The sequence below is a fragment of the Hylaeus volcanicus genome, chromosome 1 (assembly GCF_026283585.1).
Source record: "Hylaeus volcanicus isolate JK05 chromosome 1, UHH_iyHylVolc1.0_haploid, whole genome shotgun sequence".
NCBI lineage: Eukaryota > Metazoa > Arthropoda > Insecta > Hymenoptera > Colletidae > Hylaeus > Hylaeus volcanicus.
In genome coordinates, this window is record NC_071976.1 from 5,907,692 (window position 1) to 5,927,504 (window position 19,813).

Genomic DNA, 19,813 nt, shown 5'->3' on the forward strand with positions numbered 1-19,813 from the left:
TAGCGATTTGATTTTCATTGTTATTAAGTAATAAATAATCAATGATTGCTAGGTAAGATGAACTCGACATCGGCACGGATCGTTGACACCTCGCATTAATCGATTGTTTGTTAACAATCCGTAAACAATTGATGTACTTTGACATGTACTGAATGAAGTCTGGACCTGTAGCAACATTCAAGGACCACTTTCGATATGATTCTGATTATTATTAAGTAATAATAAATGATTTTTACGACTGACTGGTATCCAGTGTGTGAGAGCGAGAGAGAACGAAACATGTGCAACAAGGATAGCGACTGTTTGGTGGCGCCATCTACTAACAGAACGTTCAAACTTGTCGTGAAATAGTTTCATAATTTCGCCGCTAGATGGTGCCAGTTGTTTAGACAAACAAAAAAACATTAAAAATCGAAAAATCCTATTACAGGTCAATTTTTAAATGCTTCATGAGCGTTCTCGTTAAAATTCTTTGCTCTATAGAATAAATTAATAAATTAATTTACATGTAAACGTATAGTAAAAAGTTGGCGCCATCTAGCGACGAAATGGTGGAACTATTTCACGATAAGCTTGAACGTCCTGTTAGTAGATGGCGCCAATAAAGACTCGCTATCCTTGTCGCACATGTTTCGTTCTTTCTCGCACGCACACAAAGGGTACCTGTCAATGCCTATAAACAATTTTGCATTAGTTATCTTATAGAAGAATCATTGATTATTAATTAATAACAATCAGAATCGTATCGCTAATGGCCGTTCAATGTTGCTACTGGTCCGGACTTTATTCAACTTGCGTCAAAGTACATAAATTATCTGCTAATAATTAATAATGTGAATGATTTCAAGTACCGGTGTAGGATTAACCTTGACGAATAATGATTAATTGTTAGTTAATAACAATGAGAACAATGAAAATCGTATGGAAAATGGTCTCTGAATGTTGCTAGTGGTTCATACTTGACAACACAATTGCAAAAGTGCATGGATTATCCTTAGAAAATCAAAAAATTATTGATAATGTCTATTAACATTCGGTGAAATGTCGCTATCCTTGTCTTTCATGTACCTTTATCTCTGTTTTCATTACCCTTGCTCTATCTTTGTCTTTCATGGACCTTTCTCCCTCTTTCACACACTCTCTCTATCCTTGTCTTACATATTCCTTTCTCTTTCTTCCGCACGCACTCGAGCTTCGGGTGTTTGGCCGCTAGATGGCGAGTCGGTGAATTTTCACGAATGATAGCTATATGTCATATGTTGATTCCAAGCATATATGTACATTTTTGTCATTTTCGAATGGCTGTATCTCTGCGAAAAATGATAGCAAAAAATATTTAAAAAGCGGATTTTGAAGCTTGAAGTTTCTAGTTTTTTAATCAAGGACTCATTTCTTTTCGTCGTTGATTATAATACTGTTTTATCAAGATGAAGCGCAAGAAACGAAGTTTCAGAAATTTTTGTCTAGTTTGGCTGTATGCACAGGCTAAACAAAATTTATTCAGATAAATCCAATGAAAGGTTCTTATAGAGCAAACATTCCTCTTTAACTTGGTTTTTTTGGTTTTGTTGTATGATTTTTATTGACCGGGTTATTCGCCAACCAAGTAAAAAAGGAACTTTTTACTTTGACCGCCTACAACTTGCGAACGCATGATCGTAGAAATTTTTTTATGAGTGTTTTGGAAAGCTAAGACAATTTTCTTTCAAGACTTTACTAGACTTTATACAGTTTTTACTGTGTAGGGACTGGGGATTGACTGGCAAAGGACGTGGTACGGTATGAAGCCAAGGGGGTGGCCCGTCGGCCATCTTACGTTGCCAATTTACAACGGGAAGTTTAAATATGACTCTAATTGAAACTATGGTTATATGTTTGAAAATAAATTTGTATAATGTCAACACTGAGTATCTAATGTTTTGTTAGAGTTTGTTACTTTTTGTAATCTACCAATGGTTACAATGTATCTATGTGCGTTCCGTTTCATTCAATGCACGCATCAGAGCGCAATATAAAACGCACATATTTATTGTAAATTTAATTTATTGGTTTGCTTCTAACAATAAATGAATGTGGTTCTTGTTGGAAATCGGGGATGCACGTTTAGCCTTAAACTATAGACTCTATACAGATGTCTAGCAGTCTCATAAATTCGCAATGACAACGTAATATGGCGGACATGCCTTCACTTCGAGTTCTGATATGCCTGGTCCCTATAATCTTATGTCCGTGGTTTAATTACTATATTATATTTATGCCATCTATACTTGGACTCACCGGTACACACTATTTTTAAATTTATAGAACGTTTGAAGATGTGAGCGATTGTTTTCACAATTTCGAAGACTGATACTGCTGATTACTAGTAATTATAATTAAAAAGGGTGATATATTACAAATCCATCGAATCTTGCAAAAAATGATTATGATATATTTGTGCACCGTTTAACTTTATGTAATTATATTATTTTTGACAATATTTCGTAATATTTAGTATATTGTTGATGTGAACTAATAACTAGGAGTAATTTTGTATTAATATGCATCTCTATTTTTATATACAGATTCCTATTATAGTAAATAAAAAAAGGAAATGGAGAAAGTTGTGGATACGTTGAACAAGAAATTGCGTGCTGCAAATAAACATCAAGAACTTGTTAACGAATATAAAACATTACACACGGATGAAGAACGTATAATATTTACTCTTAATGTTATGTCAAAATTTGATATAATACCAACTATATGTGGCGATACAAAAGATGCAAAGGAATCAGAGAAATTGAGAGATCAAGGTAATAAGGTATTTGTTTCTACGCCATTGACAAGTACCTCTTGTGTAGAAGCATTGAAATTGTATACAAAAAGTATAGCTTACGCGCCATATCCATCTGAGCAGTTAGCTTTGGCATACGCCAATAGATCTGCAGTTTTAATAAAGGTACATAAATATGAAGAGTGTATACGTGATATAGATAGAGCATTGTCATTAGCGTATCCGAATCATTTAAAAGCTAAGCTTCATATGAGAAAAATTGAGTGTTTGACGGTTTTAAAGCATCCCAATACAGAAGATGCTGTCAAAGAAGCAGAACAATGGCTAGAGAAAACGTCATTGACAGATGTTAATTCTAAGAAATTAAACGACAAACTTGTTTCTCTAAAAAGGATGCCAAGATCATGTAATTCAAAATCAAAATATAATGCAAATCATAAAACTGAAACTCCTCTTCCTGAAATGAAAACTCGCAATGCAGAAATTCCTTGCGCTTCGGATGCGATAACTCTAAAGTACAATGAACAATATGGTAGACACGTTGTGGCAGCTCGCAAAATAAACCCTGGTGAGGTGATCGCCATAGAAAAGCCTTATTCGTTACTTTTAAAGCCTGACATTGTACAAACGCATTGCTCGAACTGTTTAGAAGTATCTTGGGCTAATATACCTTGCGATTATTGTACATGCTCTATGTATTGTTCAGAAGAATGTAAGATTTCGGACTGGAAGAAATATCATGATATCGAGTGCTCCGTATTTCCTTCTTTGTTAAAGATGGATTTCAGTAAATTAGATTTATTTACCTTACGACTCGTGATACAGGCTGTAAGAGAAAGTTCAAGTGTGCAGGACTTAAGAAAAGAATTGAATGAGGTCGACAGTTGCGATGGTAAACAATTTAACGACCTTGGCTATCATGAATGATCACATGCATGGAAAAGTATGTAGCAATTTTAATTGTGAACTCTTTTAGATCCACGTACAAAAGGTTTCTCTAAGAGTGGAATATTTGAAAGCGATAAATATAGAAGTTTATTAGGTCTTGTGACTAATGCAGAGAAACGTTCTGTAAATGACCTGTTCAGAAGATCTCTGGATGCTAGTTATATTTTGTACTTCTTGGCAACTTGTAGTGACATGTTTGGTAGTCAATTGAAGAAAGACCTATCCGTATTAGTAGAAAACTCTGACGTTACATTCGTTGGTGCTCTTATATTAAGACATCAACAGATGATTCCTAGTAACGCTCACAGTGTATGTAATTGTATGAAAATTCAAATAGTTTTGTTTCATCTTAATCGAACTTTTCTTTTCTTTCGATATAAGATTGTTTTGAATACATGACAATTACACATGTATTTACAGTATTCGGAAGAGGATGGATTGGAACAGGTTGAGCGTGGTAGTGCAGCTATGCCATTTTTCAGTTTGGTTAATCATAGCTGCAATCCAAATATATTGAGACACTCGAGGTCTAAGCATATGATTATGTTTGTCATGTATCCTATTCAGAAAGGTGAACAGGTAAATGGATGGATAGCTAAATCGCTCGCAGGTGTTACATTAAGCGATAATACTATTGACAAAATCTATTTTCTTCAAGATATTTGATAGTTATACAGAGCACTATGCGGTTACACCAAAAGCTACCAGGCAAAAGAAGCTTCTGAAGCAGTATTATTTCAAGTGTGATTGCATAGCGTGTCGAGAAGACTGGCCTCTATACTACGATGTGAAATCGTTTACTGTAAGTTATTACAGTCGGTACTGTGTTTTTTAAAAAAAAAGCACACTTCAATAATATAAAATTGTAGGTAGCAGTTTTCTGCTTGTAAATAAAATATTTTTTTTAGCACGATTTTGCATTTGCGAGATAACTTGTATGTAGGTTTTGAGATCAATGACATCAAATAATTTGAAGTTGAAAAGTATTGGAAGTAATTACATTTGACGACATTTTACCATATAAATATTTATTCTTGCCGTATCTGTTTACAGAGTTTGATTAAAAAAAAGGAAGACGAACATAAAATCACTCACGCGCTGAGGATGTTGAACAGATACATCGATATTGCTACCGAAGGAAATATTTCAGATAAACCTTACATAATAGATGACCTAATAAAAATGATCGAAGTTCTATACTATCTGGTGCCAATGCCGTGCCTAGAAATGAATAGCGTGGTGGAAACTCTAAAACGCGTTTACGATTTGAGCGGAAACATATTTGAAATGCCTAAACTCTGAATGTGTTTCGTGTTTCGTGCAATACTATCCTCATTCATTGTCGTTTTTTTTTTTTTTTTTTTTTTATAATGTTAACTTCAGTGTGACAACAGATATCGATATATCTATAGATTATATCTACATATATAAATACTTGTACATACAATTGCGTGTATATCTACATGTCTTAAGTACGGACAAAGATCGGAGAATAAAAACGATGTATTCGATCAGAAATTATAATAAAATGATACAAACGTATTACCTCTGTATCCTTGATTTTAATTACTAGTTATTAAAAGTCTAAACTATTTCCATCAATCATCCACGTTTCAAGTGGTTTTTGTAATAGATGCTCGCCCTATAGTTAAATTATATAATTTGAGGTAGAGAAGTGAGTAGGACGTGCATAGAAAACCTCTCGTATAAATTATAGAGTTGTAAATACTGCTAAATTCTGATTGCTCAAACTGCCTTCTTGCGGTTGTTCCTATCTTACGAATAGCCAGCTGATTATTGGTAACAAAATTGTCAATCTGATACATTGATATTTGCCACTGGAACCACTATGCGCATTTTCAGCACTTTCTTCTGTGTTTATGTAATTAATTCTCCATTCGACACCAGGATGCACGGGACTATGCTTCTTTAAATACTCAACGGTTGCATCTGATGTAGTAAAACCTGAAATAATTCGAATTGAATATACTGTGACATGCATGGAAATGGGAATTATTGCGATACTACTATTTATATAAAAAATATGCTTATTATTCTTGAAATATACACCGATTAAAAATATTTAATTGTATCTTTTGTGTGAAATTGGGTTCCTTGTAATTGTAAAGTTTAACACACATTCAATTAAACGTACCCAAAGACTGAGATTTAAGATCCTTTAGCATATCGTATCCATCGCCACCATTTTGCATAAAATCAGGTATAAGCACATTATAGGTTTCGTTCTTTTTAAGTTCACTGTACGCTGGAATGATACAAGACGCGCATTGCACTTGCACGGAAACCACTCTCGAATTTTTTGGTCGAGTCAAGTCGTAGACCACCTGCACGATTGGAAATCTTGATTGACTTAGCCGATAATGATACATTATACTTAAAATAATTTATAGAAATAAATCATACCGATGGAAGGATCGGTATACTTTACGAATAAAGAAAGAAAACAAATCATTTTATAACTATCCTTTACCTGAAGTCCAGAAAACTGTACGAATGCACCATACAGATTCGAAGTTGTATTAATCTCCAAATTGTGAACGCTCCATTCCAAAACCGAGTAAATCACTTCTCCGGTCATCGGTACCTTCATGATTATATTTTGAAAAGGTAGCACGCTAAGAATATCTCTCAATGTAATTTGGTCGTTGTTGTCTCTAGTGATGGAAGCTCTGATACTGCCACCATTGTGAAAAGCTATGGCAGCGTCGGTCCAGCTGTCCTTTCTTGCATATTCCCCGGCATTATACTCGATCATAGCATCCGTGATAAGATTGCCCAGGTTGCATTCTTTGCGCCTACAGACTTTGCTGTCTCCATCGAGGAGAACGCGCGTTTTTCCAATCACTTTGTGACTCACCTCGTCGATTGCTCCTCTCATTTGATCAAGTTCTTCTAAAATGTCTTCTGCCTGTTCAACATTAAAATACTTATTAGAAATTAATATCGTTTAGGTGTGAAGTGTGACAATTGTGGAGAGTATTGCACGAAAGAAACATTAATAGCGATATTAAGAGTCAAAGCTTCACAATTACGAGGTGTGGCAATTAAATAACGAGACTGCTGTGGGAAATGTGATTTATTGCAAATAAAGTTACATTTAACTTTTATTTCCTTTAACATACTCTCCTCCCCTATCTATACACCGCTGCGTACGTGTCTTCCATTGTTCAAAATAATAGCTCATCAGTTGTTAGCCTCTTCAACAACTCTGCCGTTTTTATTTTTACATCTTCAACAGATTGACTGACTGGGTGCCTGAAGGTCAAACCGTTAATCAAAAATACTACAAAGAAGTCCTAATCAAGCTGAGGGAAAGAGTAAGGAAGAAAAAACCGGATTTGTAGAAGAACGACTCATGGATTCTGCACCAGGACAACGCACCAGCCCACAATACCCTATCTGTAAAGCAGTTTTTAGCGGACAAGCACATTCCTGTGCTTGATCATCCTCCGTATTCGCCAGATCTCGCACCGTGTGACTTCTACCTGTTCCCAAAAGTCAAAAGTGCATTGAAGGGAACACATTTTCAGTCTGTTGAACATGTAAAAATAAAAACGGCAGAGTTGTTGAAGAGGCTAACAACTGATGAGCTACAGCATTGTTTTGAACAATGGAAGACACGTATGCAGCGGCGTATAGATAGGGGAGGAGAGTATGTCGAAGGGGATAAAAGTTAAATGTAACTTTATTTGCAATAAATCACATTTCTCACACCAGTCTCGTTAGTTAATTGCCATACCTCGTATAGTACCAGGGTCGTTCAGAAAGTAAGTTTAACGATGTTAGCGCTGGTAGGAACATGTTCTCTCATTTATTTTGATCAGTTTCGTGTGTCGTAGACTCTGGTCGGTCGATTGTCGCGTGTTTTGTAACATTCTATAATGGCGATTACGTTAAAATTTGCGTCCAAGTGTGAACCGCGTAGTATAACACGTTGTTTTTACCACTAAAAACTTCACAGCTACAGAAATTTATCGAGAATTATGTTCCGTTTACGGCGATAAATGCGTGAGCCTGCAGATGGTTACGCGTTGGCGAACAGCGTTCTTAAATGGCTGCGAAGAGTTGCACGATGAAGAGCGCGAAGGATGATCAGCGGACTAGAGCTGCCGGAAAGACCGAATATTCAAGCGGCTTTCAAGCCGAATCAAACCGGGATCCGATTTCCGAGCCGAGTCGAGTCCTTGAAGAAACCGAGTAGCTTGAAAGATTCAAGCTACCCGAAAGAAACCAAGTAACTTGAATTTTTCAAGCTACCCGAATAGAATCGAGCGGTCCGAAAAAACCAAGCGGCCCGAAAGAACCGGGCAACTGGAATGGTTTCGAGCTTTTCCGAGTACACGTGTTAGTCCGCGGCCGGGCAACAATGGTATCATAAAAAAGACGTAGCAAACTCGACTCAAAGAAGGCCGACCATCATTTTTCGTATTTCTTATCGAATCTTAACGGATGCATTACCAATCGATTCCTTATGTTATCCCGATGAAAATGGTACCAGACACGATACAATTCAAGTTATTTAGAAGGAAATTATACGGAAAAAATGATTTGCACGCTTTTTGCCTATCTTCGTTAGAAATAGTCCGATTTACATAGCGTTTAGTAGCGTTTTCATAGCGAGTCCAACTCGACTTGATTTTTCTCGGATACCTGAACAGCCCTACTGCGGGTGCAAAGTGGACGAAAGTCATTACGCCTTGGGAATTCAAAAGCTTGTTAGTCGTTATACGAAATGTATCGAAAGATGTGGCGATTACGTAGAAAAATAAAAAATTGTCTGAAAATTTAAAAAATGACCTTGTTTTTGTGTTTCGACCACTCTTTCACAGCGTAATTAGACCGTTAAACTTACTTTCTGAACGACCCTCGTAGTAAAACCGTGTAAAGAAAGTTTGAATTTTCGCATTGCCGTACTTTCCATATAAATAAAAAGAAAGTTGGCGCAATCACCTGTTCGATGCTGCTATCAACGAGAATAGGGTTGCCACTGATTTTGGTCACCTCGCCGTTGGAGTCGAATGTTACCGTCAGGTTTCCCAAGTACTTGGTATAGGCGTACGCCTGGACCACGTGCACCGTTCTTCCGCTTTTCTGCACGACTTCCGTGGGGTAGAGACCCTCGGGCACCTCGACGTCCGGCTGTTGGCCATTGTAAAGGAACGTGTTCGTGTGTCCACCGATCACCAGATCGATGTCTTCCACTTCCCTAGCGATCTTCTTGTCCGTCTCGAAGCCAGAGTGTCCCAGAGCGATCAGAATGTCTACGCCTTGCTTCTTTAGCTCTTTCGCCTCTCTGCGGATACTCTCAACTTCGTCGAGGAAAATCACCTCCTCCGACTTGGAGATTATCTTGGTCTCTGGCGTTAAGTAACCGATCACGCCGATTTTTCGTCCACTCACGGTCAGAATCGTGCTGTTCAATAGATTTGTAGCAGCTAGCTCCGGCTCTTTGCTTAGGTCCAGATTAGCCGTCACTATTGGGAACGTGGCGTTCTGAACGAAGGGTATCAGGCCGCTCACGCCATCGTCGAACTCGTGGTTACCTAAACTCTGCGACACGAAAAGTACAATTTATCGGTGATTGCAAGTTTCATCGCTCGAGGTCTGTATACACGAAGGGGTGCTTTTGAATTTAACCCTTTGCACTCGGAGCCATTTCTTTACAGAATGTGCAAACAGAAGTCATGTATTACATAATGTAAATTATAAAGCATGTGAGTTACTGTAATGATACTTGAGCTTATATGTGTCTTTAAACATCGAGGAATATATTAATGTCAAAGATCAAAATTTTATACTATTCTAATGTGTGACAATGTGTGGAACAGTCATAGATGTGCATCGATAGTTTCTATCTTTTAATCATCACAAATTGCATGTTGCGCGTACCATATTTTTGTTTGATTTTTCGTGATATTTGAATAGAAACCTTCGAGAAATCATACATTTTTACAAATTTTATGCTTCCCATAAGTTTATCCTGTGTAATCACTAATAAAGTTTGGCTGGGCTTATGATGTCCCTTCAGAAGAGACGTCCGAGTGCAAAGGGTTAAAGAATCAGCTCTGCGAAGAACGCGGACAATCTTTATCGCGATAAGTGGCAGTTTAAAAAGTTTGAAAAACGATAGCATACGTATCTTTGAGACTTTCTATTTTGCCAAAGTTTCATGAAGTATCGTGAATACATACAAAATTTCGAATATGAAAAGTCATCGAAACCTTGGTCTGTCATTCCATCGTAATTGCAACACCAAGAAGGAACGAGAAAGTTGATGGATTCGTATAGTTCTTTTGCCTAATTTATTCGTTTCTTCCGTTGCAAAATAAATCGTAATGATCATACGTTATTCTTCTATGACTTTATACGGTCGTCTTCCCAATTAGTTGAAGCAATTTCGGTTAGCGCCGCGAGCAATAGCCACTCTTACGCCACTCGCTTCGAGTCAAGGTGAAATTTTTCAAACCACTCTAAACGATACGCATCATTCGAAATGGTTTCTTAAAAACAGTTGTCATCAAAGGACGCGTTTTTGCTTTTGTAACGTAAAAACTTGACGATTTAAGCGAAGATTTTGTACGAGACAATATGTACTTGGCTCAATTTTGCTAGAATTTGAATGACATTCTTGAATAATTTTTCAACGTACCGTAGCGTTCGGAGCCAACAGGTTCAGGAATTTGGCAACTACTTTCCATTTGTACACGTTGTACCACACAGAACCTTGGTAAGTGTCCCCAGCATTCAGGAAGATACACGGAATCGACGATTGTCTTGCTTGTCGAATAAGGGTGGCTATCCTGGCGAAACCTCCGTAACATTTTCCAGCTTCCGCTTCCTTTTGGGAGCAGACACTGGACAGCTTCGACGTCTGCTCGAACCTGTGAATATCGGTGAGCTTTTATTGCAACAAATTAACCATTAATTCGTAGTAACCAGTCCTGCGAGCATCATCTCTAGAATATCACGACAATATACCCAAAAGACTAATTACAAGCATTTTACCGAAAAATCTTCTAATAATTCCATGTTTTCTTTTCTTTTCCTGTAACTTCCAATTTTTGTATTCAATTCTTCAAAATCCTTTTCATTTACAACAAGACGTTAAATTATAATCTAAAATTGACTACAAGAAAGATGATATACTATTCATGAAAAAATACCAAATTTCGAATCAGTTTTTCAGCTTTCGTAGGTTTTTATATCTATAAGTAATGATATCATATAAATCAACATCTGTACTTATGAGCAGCGAAGTAATAAATCAAAAAGTAGAGGCACAAGCCACCGTTTGTCGACAAATTCAATTTCGAGAAATTTGCGGAACATAAACGGTTAGATAGAAAGAATAGTTAACAGAGACCTGATTTCCTTGATGCAGCGATAAATTGATTTTTACCGCAATGGTCATGAATCGCGAGATAAGAGGAGGTATAAAAATCTTGCAGGAAGCCCGTGACACGCTGATCGAATTGCAAAATACCTAAAGATCATAAAAAGCGGGGAAAAAACTAAACGGACGGTTAAAGCCGAGTTGACAAGGTCCGGAGGCTCGTTTGCATAAGCAAAAATATTTCTCGTTGCAAGAATGAGGAATTGCGATTCGTATGAATTAATTCTTTCGTCGCGTATTAATTAGCATCCGGCGGGGGGTAATTAGTGCTCGACGCGTGGCAAAAACTGATCAGCTGATTCAATACTGAACATGATACGCGTCAGAATGCGACGAGGTCTTTTATTTTTAAATGAAAAATGAACTTGTGTAAGGACTTGCCAGTCAAGTTACTCCAAAATAAGGAGTGCTTTATAAAAATTCTAAGGAAATGAATACAAGTCTACCTGAACGTTTAAGTTAATTTCTTTTCATCGTGTGCGTGCATGTGTTTGTCCCGCACAGAAAGAGTCTCGGAACTTTTTAAGGGAAAATGTATAATTCTAATTTACACTCCCAATTCACATCTCAATTAACATTCTTTCCTTGAAAGCTTTACCCTTTTTGAACAAATCAATAGTTAAAAAGAAAGTGCAAACTAGAGTTACTTTCCTTTAATGTAGGAAAATTGGAAGTTGTTATTATTAAAACTGTAACTAAAATCTTTATAAAAAAGAAAAAATAATTACCTTGAATGCATGTCGTTCGTGTGAACAATTCTAAGAGTAAGTTCTTCGCCTTCCCTTGGAATAGGATTTCCAAGGACCTCGGTGGAGACCACCAGAAGGGTGCACCAAATTGTGATCCAAATTTTCACCATTTTCGGATCGTTGGGTATATTTCTTTTCGTTTAGTTTTGGACGCCGTTTCTCGTGGTTCTAAATACGTTTGAAAAGTGACCACGTGTCACGTCGGGTTGATACTATGTACCTGTCAAGCAAAAAGTAAAAAAAAAATGAATGGTTCATTTGTTCGTCACTCACGGCCTCGTCTGATCCAATGTGATTTCACTTTTAGTATTATTACGTTTTGTTTTCAGTTAGAATGGATAATAGTCGCGAAGGATTGATAAAAAAAAAAATAATTATCGGAAGAATAGTAACGACTTTCCACGTCGTTAAATTTTGTTTTTTAGGTACATTTTGTCTTTGTTACAATCTTTTATGGATAATGCATAATCACGACTGTCGAACGTAATTATTTCTACGACAATTAAAGCTTATGCTCGACAAAATAGATGAAATATTCTTTTACACAAATTTCGTCCCTCTGTTTTCAGAGTTATTAAAAAAGTCATTCTCGTGTCAATTTTCATTCTGTTTTCAGAGATCTTAATTGTCCAAAGTTTTTATTTTTCTGTAATTTGAATCTGTTCACTCTTCTAATTTCTACAAATTTTTATTGAAAAAACATTCTAATATTTCATAGTTCATATTTATTTAGGAATTCCAATCTACTAGATATACTAACTTTGTAGCAAAATTGAAGCAAAATTGAAGCTTTGGTACAACCTTCAATTTTGCTTCAGCACGATAACAACAATATTGAGTTTGAATAGATTTATGTTTGAAAAACGCTGGGATTTTTAGAGTCATAATATTTCTGTATCAGGAATCGCGGATGAAGCACGATATGGATGATAAACAACGAATCAATTATGAAATCAAATCCGCTGCAAAAATGAAAGAAGAATTTATGATCTGATTTTCGAAGAGACAGAACACGATTGAACATTCGAAGACTGTTATTCGTGATACCGGTTAAGAGAATTTCTTATGAAACGGTTCTTTCAAACGGTTTTTAATCTCATTCCGAGCCAATAACGATTTTCGAATGATTGAATGAAGATAAATATAGATCAATCACGCTCAATTATTGGCAAACTTACTCCTCGACGAATCTGTTTCTAGTTTCTAGTATCGATGATAACCAGTAGCGTGTTATACTAACTATAATATTATATACAATATAATACAACATAGTATTTGTTTATACTAACAATAAACGTTTGAAATAGTAGCGTACGCGCAGAGTGAATTCTGGGGGCAAGAATCTCCATTTTCCCAAACTTTTAATGAAAATCTGTATAACTTTCTTTAAAATTTATATGACCTATACAATTTTTGAAATATTTTTTTCAAATGGTAGAGATATATTGAAAACATTGACATGGTACCGAAAAAGTTTCAAGCAACACTTTTATTACGTAACCACAATGCTTTTCCTACGGTGCATACGGTTTAACAGATAGGAATTGTTTTGCCAGAACAATGGAACCTCGATTGTTGCACGAGAGTCTCGTTTGTTGCGCGTTATCGACAAATGAAGGGTTTTGTCGCTAATTAGTAAGCAACAAATTGGTTTGGAAATAATAGCGGGGATAGAGCATGTGTAGAGCTGTTACCCGATGGATTGGTTAACTTGGTTAACACTTTGCACTCGAGACCTTTTTTCTGGTATCTACCAGAGTTAATTGCAAAGAGTTAATTGCAAAAGAGTTAATTGCAATCGTGTGTACTTTCATTTTAACCCTTTGCATTCGGATGTCTCCTATGACGGGACACTGTAAGTCGAGCAAATTTTGTTAGTGGTTACGTAGAATAAATTTATGCCAGGGCAACTTTTTTAAACATGCATGTCTCCTCGAAGTTTTATTATTGAAATAGCACGAGAAAGCAAACCAAAATATGGCGTATGTACAGAGATTCAGAGAAAAATACACGAGCAGGCGTTACTTGGAAAAGTACGAAGTAAAGGATTTCCTAAAAGAGGCTTTAGGGTTTTGTGCTTTTTGTGTGGTATGCACGGATTGTTCACTAATTGTAAGCGAATCGGGAACAGGTGACGACACAGCACTGATTTTCGCGAAAATGAGAAAATGTGTAACAACTTTGATGTGTCGAAAGTATCGATACAATGCTTAACCCTTTCCACTCGAGGCCTTTTTTTCTGGTATCTCCAGCAACTCGAGATGTTTCTTAGCATTCTATTGCAAACATTTTATCGACACTTCGAGCTCCAAAGAAATTAAACTCAAAGAAACATTAGGTATTGTAGATTTGCTGCGTGAAACCTAATGGTGACTGACAGTCACCTCTCGAGTGCAAAGGGTTAATGGAGAAATCGAAACTATTGCTCGAGTTTTCCATCCCGATTTCTTGCACTAATCGAGGTCTTTCTGCTCTGAGACAACTAAACGTATGAGGATCGTTCAAATATAAACCGAAGGTTTTTTACACAACTTTATTGAGGATAGATAAAAGTACAAATATATTGCCTTATTTTTCTACGTAGGTTCTTTCAACAGAAATACATTTTCTCCATCAGATAGGAAGCTTTAATCAATCAATCTCAATCATTTTTTTGTAACCCTTCCTAAAGTTTACATTGCTTTAACACTTTATTGCTCGTACCCGGATTAAAATATGCGTATGACATAAATAAATATTTAATAGTACCATACGAATCCATATTTTGAGACTCTACAATAAATAATTAAGATAATTAACTCAACATACAATTTTGTACTTTTGTCTTTATGCCATTACATTTAATCAAGGAGTTACCAGAAAAGAGTAAAGTATACGAATTGTAAAACCTTGAACAGTTTTGAATTCATATAAAAAAAAAATTTCTCTGTAAAGTTGAAGTTGAGAAATTAAGTTTTGGCCACGAAAAGCGGCTCGCCAGATCACTGTGCAGTGGTTCAACTATACTTGTATAATTGATTACTGGAGCAGCCAACTGCTTTTTTCCTAAGGGGATTAGGAAGCTTCCCATTTGATGAAGAAAATGTATTCTGTTGAAGAAAAGTAAAAGTTAATTATTCGACACTGTTAATTATTATTATTATTTATCAAAGTACTTCAGTTTCCGCATAGGATATATCAAATAAACTTATGAAAGCAAAAAGAAACATTTAAATTAATTTGTAAGAGACGAAAAAAAAAATGTACATGTCGAATTGAGTAACCTCCTTCTCGAAGTCGGTTAAAAATGAATAAAGTATACGAGTATAGTTAAAGAGCATGTATGTCCATATTTTAAAAATTCTGCAATATAAACTCCTTCCAGAACAGAAAGAGCGTATTCTTCCTATAGTGCACACGAGTAACAAGAGTTCATTTGTGAGCTATCGATATTGGAACTCGTTTTGATCGGAATCCTGAAACGATGTCTTTATCGACTAAACGATAATGCGTCAGCGAAGAAAATGCATTCTGTTGAAGAAAAGTAAAAGTTAACTATTCGACACTGTTAATTATTTATCAAAGCACTTCAATTTCCGCATAGGATATACCAAATAAACTTATGAAACCAACAAGAAACATTTAAATTAAGTTCCAAGAGATGAAAATGAATAAAGTATGCGAGTATAGTTAAGGAGCATGTAAGTCCATATTTTAAAAATTCTGCAATATAAACTCCTTCCAGAACAGAAAGAGCGTATTCTTCCTATAGTGCACACGAGTAACAAGAGTTCATTTGTGAGCTATCGATATTGGAACTCGTTTCGATCGGAATCCTGAAACGATGTCTTTATCGACTAAACGATAGTGTGTCAGCGATTACCATTTTTCGTTTCATTTCGTCACGTGACGCAGCGAGTGCTTACTGTCACAAGTCAGCGGAAATATTTTTGGTTAACAAGTTCCTTGCGTGCGCATCAATTTAATTTCTTGGTCAGTCTAAGTACGCTTGAGAATGCGAATCGTTTCAGGCAGGCGAGTTGTCGATTAATCGATGTCTTGTTGATCCTCGAACAAAGATGAATTTATTTTCTCGTAATATTTTTAACGTATAAGATATTCGTTTTTATTTTTATTCATTTTTGACTCGTTCCACTTGCGAAACAGTTGCTTAACACGTTGACTGCCAGACTGATACTCTTGAAAATTTCTACTGGTATTAAACTTTGTTTATAGATTATTAGAAAAATCAAACATTTATTGTGGTATTTGTGTTTGTAACTTCATCAAAATTTAAGTATTTCGTTTAAATTCATTTTCTTTAACATTTAACTTCCTGAATGAATTTATTTAGTTCTTCAGTGAAAGAAACTGTCACCCGTATGTGGGTGCCGTGGCGATCAACGTGTTAAAGCGAAATAACTTGTAAATATATTTACAGTGGACGTAGAAAGTATTTGTATACCGATCAATTTCCAAACAAATTATCTGAACTTATAATTAATTAATTTCTTGGTGGGTAAACCAAATCAAACGAAAACAATGGAGTTGTCATAGCAACGTCTATCACAATCGGGCACGAATTTATGCAATCATCCAATATATAAACTAGTTTTTCGTTAATAATTCAAAAACGAAGTACCATCTGACATTTTTGCAAAAGAAATTGTGGTTCAGAATCGTCTCAGCTGCCCACCATTTGCAGTTCTTACACTAATTCTGGGACACCCTGTATAGCTAGAAATTCTTTTTACCTTTTACTTATAACGTTTGTCTGTTAGTATTAATCAGTTCCTCGTAGAGAAAAGATTTCCGTTTATTCGGGACATTGTAGGAATAAAATTAAAACTTTTAATTAATAAAATTAATAAAATAGTATTTCATTATTTCATCGTACTCAATTTCCAATAAACTGAAAAAAAAACTTAAGACGATTCTGACAACATCGACTTTGTTTCCGAGTAATTTTTAACACATTAATGACCCTAACGACTCTAATCAACGTCTTTGAGCATCGTCCCTATAAAAGAACCACAATAGACACCTGTTGTTAAATTTCATTTGCGTAGGTAGCATTCGACTTGTAAGCGTTCCTAATGAAATGCAGTAGCATCGCGTCAATGAAACCTGGCGCGTCGATAAGAATACGACCGAGAAATTCTAGCGACGAGACTGTTATGGACACCTCTATTGTAGCAAGCAAACACGTACGATACAAGCACAGTCATATTATACGCCAAGATAACGCTAAACAGTTTGCCGTTCTTATCTAATATATACTATTACCTATATCAACAAATGACTTAACTAGATTCCTACAAACATTTGAATTCCTATATTGCAACGATTTTTATTAAAGTATGGAGTTACTCTAATTGGCTTCTGAAATAAACAATATACTATTCGCATAAAAGACCTGGCTGTTTAGTTGTCTTAAAACTAATTATCGAGCTGGCTTGATTAATGCCTAGAAGAGTTGCAGCAATTACAAAATCAAAAAGATATTCCACGAAGTATTCATTATTTATAAATTAATATAAATTCCTTTTTTTTTTAACGAAGTTTTAAACATTGAAGAAATGTACGAATACTTATTGCTTCTACTTTTCTATCGACTTTTGTTTTTTCTTGTTAATTTTGCAACTTATATAAGTAACTAATTTTTTTTTGTTCTGTATCTATCGTAGAAATGTCCAAGAATATGTAGAATATCATTATTTATAAGAAAGAAGTTTATAAATTGCAATTTCTTCTACACCCTTGAATACCTTCTACACCCACTGTATATATTTTTAATCGAGTACATATTTCCATCCCTCTGTTAAATTTTTAATATCATTTTTAAAAAATCGTTTCGATTTTGAATTAAACGTCATCTACGTTCGAAACATTTTTCCGTTCCAAGTGATTTCGTAAACTTTCAAACAGATGAATGACGTCGGTTGAATAATTATTTCTCAATAAAACTCATTTAGTTTCTGCAACGACAACGTTTCGATTTGCCACGCGCTGTCATACCGCCGCGGCGCGCGCTGTTTTGTGGTGGAAGATGACTTTCCTTATTACTCAAACTCTTCCAGTGCTGTATCAGAACGATTCGCTTAATAAATTTCTTTAATTTTCGTTCAATTATTTCGTGGATAATAGATTAAATAAGTATTAAGACTCGTGTTTGAATGAAGTTCTTGTTTCGGCTGTGGCTATCGAGCTTTCTCTCCGATTTATTCATTGTTTGTGGCGTTTAACAGGTTTCCGTACAACCAATTTCGCATTACCGGTAAAAATTCTGTTAAAAACAGGAATGGTCCATTCCTAATTTGAAAAAATATTTGTCGCCTTGATTTTGTAACTTTTCCGATGGATTTCACTACAAATCTATCGTGGACACGCTAATCGTATACATTCCTTTAAAGCAGGACATTACTCGAGTGAATAACCGTAATTTTGCGCGGTTTGGTAAGCTTAGCTGATAAAATGGCAATATCAGCCATTCACTGCACAAATCGATTAACTTCACTTTTTGAAATATCTCAAATTTAAGTGTCAAAGCACTTGGTGTAATCACAACTTTTCATATCTATAATAACTTTCCTGAGAAAGAAAGAATACTTTCAAGTATTTATTTGAATTTATATCATAAAACGAGTTTCAAAAAGCAACGTACATTACTTCGTCGCATTTCTCAACTTCTTGTTTCATGCAGTTAATCGATTTGTGCAATGATCGGCTCACATATGGAAAAGCCGATCATTGCACAAATCGATTAACTGCATGAAACAAGAAGTTGAGAAATGCGACGAAGTAATGTACATTGTTTTTTAAAATTCGCTTTATGATATAAATTCAAATAAATACTGAAAAATGTTCTTTCTTTCTCAGGAAAGTTATTATAAATATGAAAAGTGTCACTCTGGTGTAGTCTATACCTACAGCTACAACGCGTGAACCTCCGTGAAACATCTCAGAACATGGTCGGAAGTGCGGCGATCGCGGGATGTCCGAATCGAAAGAGCGTCGGTCCGAGCGCTCTAAAAATATGCCACTGTCCAAAAGAGAGGAGCCCCGGGATGCGTTCGCGATGCCAATCACGAGACTGGCAGGTTCGTTTATCGACGAATCGGCCCCGCCGATTGCGCAACGAATCGTATCGGGCGCGCAAACGAGCGAGCAAGCGAACCGGCGAACGACCCGACGAACGAACCGATTTTCACGAGCGACTGACGTCGACTGAACCACTGTTGTGAGACTGAACGCGATCGTCGCCGTGGCCGGCGACTCAAAACCTCGTGGTGTCTTCGGTTGGCTGTCGGCTCCGAAGTCGCGCGCGATTCGCCGCTTGGAACGTGCGGGTTTTCCAGAATCGGCCGTGTTCGATTCGAACCTTCGAGCCTTTGAGTTCATAGCGCGAGGAATCGTTTTCTCTTGCGTCTCTTCTTTAACCACTTTCACTGGACCGTTGCGAAATACATCTGCGCAAGGGATGCTGGATTGGAATACCGAAAAGCTGGAAAAACTTTCGAGTTTGATGTCAGAACTTCAGGTTTGGTGAAAAATCATCTCGTTTTGGATAATATGTACGGTGTCAGTAGAAGAGAAATCGGAAGATTAGTAGACAGAGGGAAAACTCAGTAGAAAGTATAAGGAAAAACATGTTTTTCCTCGTAGTATCCAACGAGGAAATTTTCTTCTTTAGAACGAGGAAAAACATGTTTTTACAACGATCCTGTGTGTTTGATTGTCTACTGATTTTTCTGTCTTTTTATTATATAAAGTCCTGAACTGTTGTACGAAGAATTCACTCAGGCATTTTCCGACAACGTCAAGATTTGCGATTCCAAGATATGACCGTATACACGCTGTGAAAATATAAAATTAAATACCGAAGCCTTCAGTTTACTTTCTAAATGTGTCTTCTTTGGTGTTATTAGACTTGATTATAAATTGTTA

The 19,813-nt window shown here is 36.1% G+C and overlaps 3 protein-coding genes across 5 annotated transcripts in view; 2 read left to right on the forward strand and 1 right to left on the reverse strand.

Annotated features, from left to right (window-relative positions):
* The first annotated feature begins 2,185 nt into the window (after positions 1 to 2,185).
* LOC128878683 (SET and MYND domain-containing protein 4-like) lies at positions 2,186 to 5,037 on the forward strand. 2 transcript variants are annotated; one of them, XM_054127139.1, is made up of 6 exons: positions 2,186 to 2,455; positions 2,565 to 3,668; positions 3,753 to 4,033; positions 4,145 to 4,303; positions 4,383 to 4,526; positions 4,778 to 5,037. In XM_054127139.1, the coding sequence occupies exons 2-6, from the start codon at positions 2,594 to 2,596 to the stop codon at positions 5,024 to 5,026; spliced, it is 1,908 nt and encodes a 635-aa protein (XP_053983114.1). In that variant the 5' UTR covers positions 2,186 to 2,455; positions 2,565 to 2,593; the 3' UTR covers positions 5,027 to 5,037. The 2 variants fall into 2 exon arrangements, with proteins under 2 accessions (XP_053983114.1, XP_053983196.1); XM_054127221.1 differs by having other exon boundaries at positions 2,191 to 2,279.
* Positions 5,038 to 5,052: 15 nt separating this feature from the next.
* LOC128878789 (protein 5NUC-like) lies at positions 5,053 to 19,076 on the reverse strand. Of its 2 annotated transcripts, none has more exons than XM_054127350.1 (7): positions 18,797 to 19,076; positions 11,867 to 12,107; positions 10,395 to 10,626; positions 8,696 to 9,295; positions 6,216 to 6,653; positions 5,880 to 6,069; positions 5,053 to 5,689 (listed from the first exon to the last, which is right to left on the reverse strand). In XM_054127350.1, exons 2-7 carry the CDS (start codon positions 11,995 to 11,997, stop codon positions 5,496 to 5,498), a joined length of 1,785 nt encoding a protein of 594 aa, XP_053983325.1. In that variant the 5' UTR covers positions 11,998 to 12,107; positions 18,797 to 19,076; the 3' UTR covers positions 5,053 to 5,495. The 2 variants fall into 2 exon arrangements, with proteins under 2 accessions (XP_053983325.1, XP_053983403.1); XM_054127428.1 differs by having other exon boundaries at positions 18,793 to 19,076.
* Positions 19,077 to 19,265: 189 nt separating this feature from the next.
* The window catches only part of LOC128878887 (apyrase-like), a 27,408-nt gene continuing 26,860 nt past the window's right edge, over positions 19,266 to 19,813 (forward strand). The window contains exon 1 of the mRNA XM_054127565.1: positions 19,266 to 19,406. The gene's annotated coding sequence lies outside the window, so the exon portion shown is untranslated. The remainder of the gene's footprint in view (positions 19,407 to 19,813) is intronic.

Coding starts and splice junctions, on each gene's coding strand:
- LOC128878683 (XM_054127139.1), top strand. CDS start 2,594: ATGGAGAAAGTTGTGGATACGTTGAACAAGAAATTGCGTGCTGCAAAT. Junction 4,304..4,382: donor CTATTCAGAAAGGTGAACAG/GTAAATGGATGG, acceptor ATTTTCTTCAAG/ATATTTGATAGTTATACAGA. Junction 4,527..4,777: donor ACGATGTGAAATCGTTTACT/GTAAGTTATTAC, acceptor ATCTGTTTACAG/AGTTTGATTAAAAAAAAGGA.
- LOC128878789 (XM_054127350.1), bottom strand. CDS start 11,997: ATGGTGAAAATTTGGATCACAATTTGGTGCACCCTTCTGGTGGTCTCC. Junction 10,627..11,866: donor ACGAACGACATGCATTCAAG/GTAATTATTTTT, acceptor CGATATTCACAG/GTTCGAGCAGACGTCGAAGC. Junction 6,070..6,215: donor TACAGTTTTCTGGACTTCAG/GTAAAGGATAGT, acceptor CCAATCGTGCAG/GTGGTCTACGACTTGACTCG.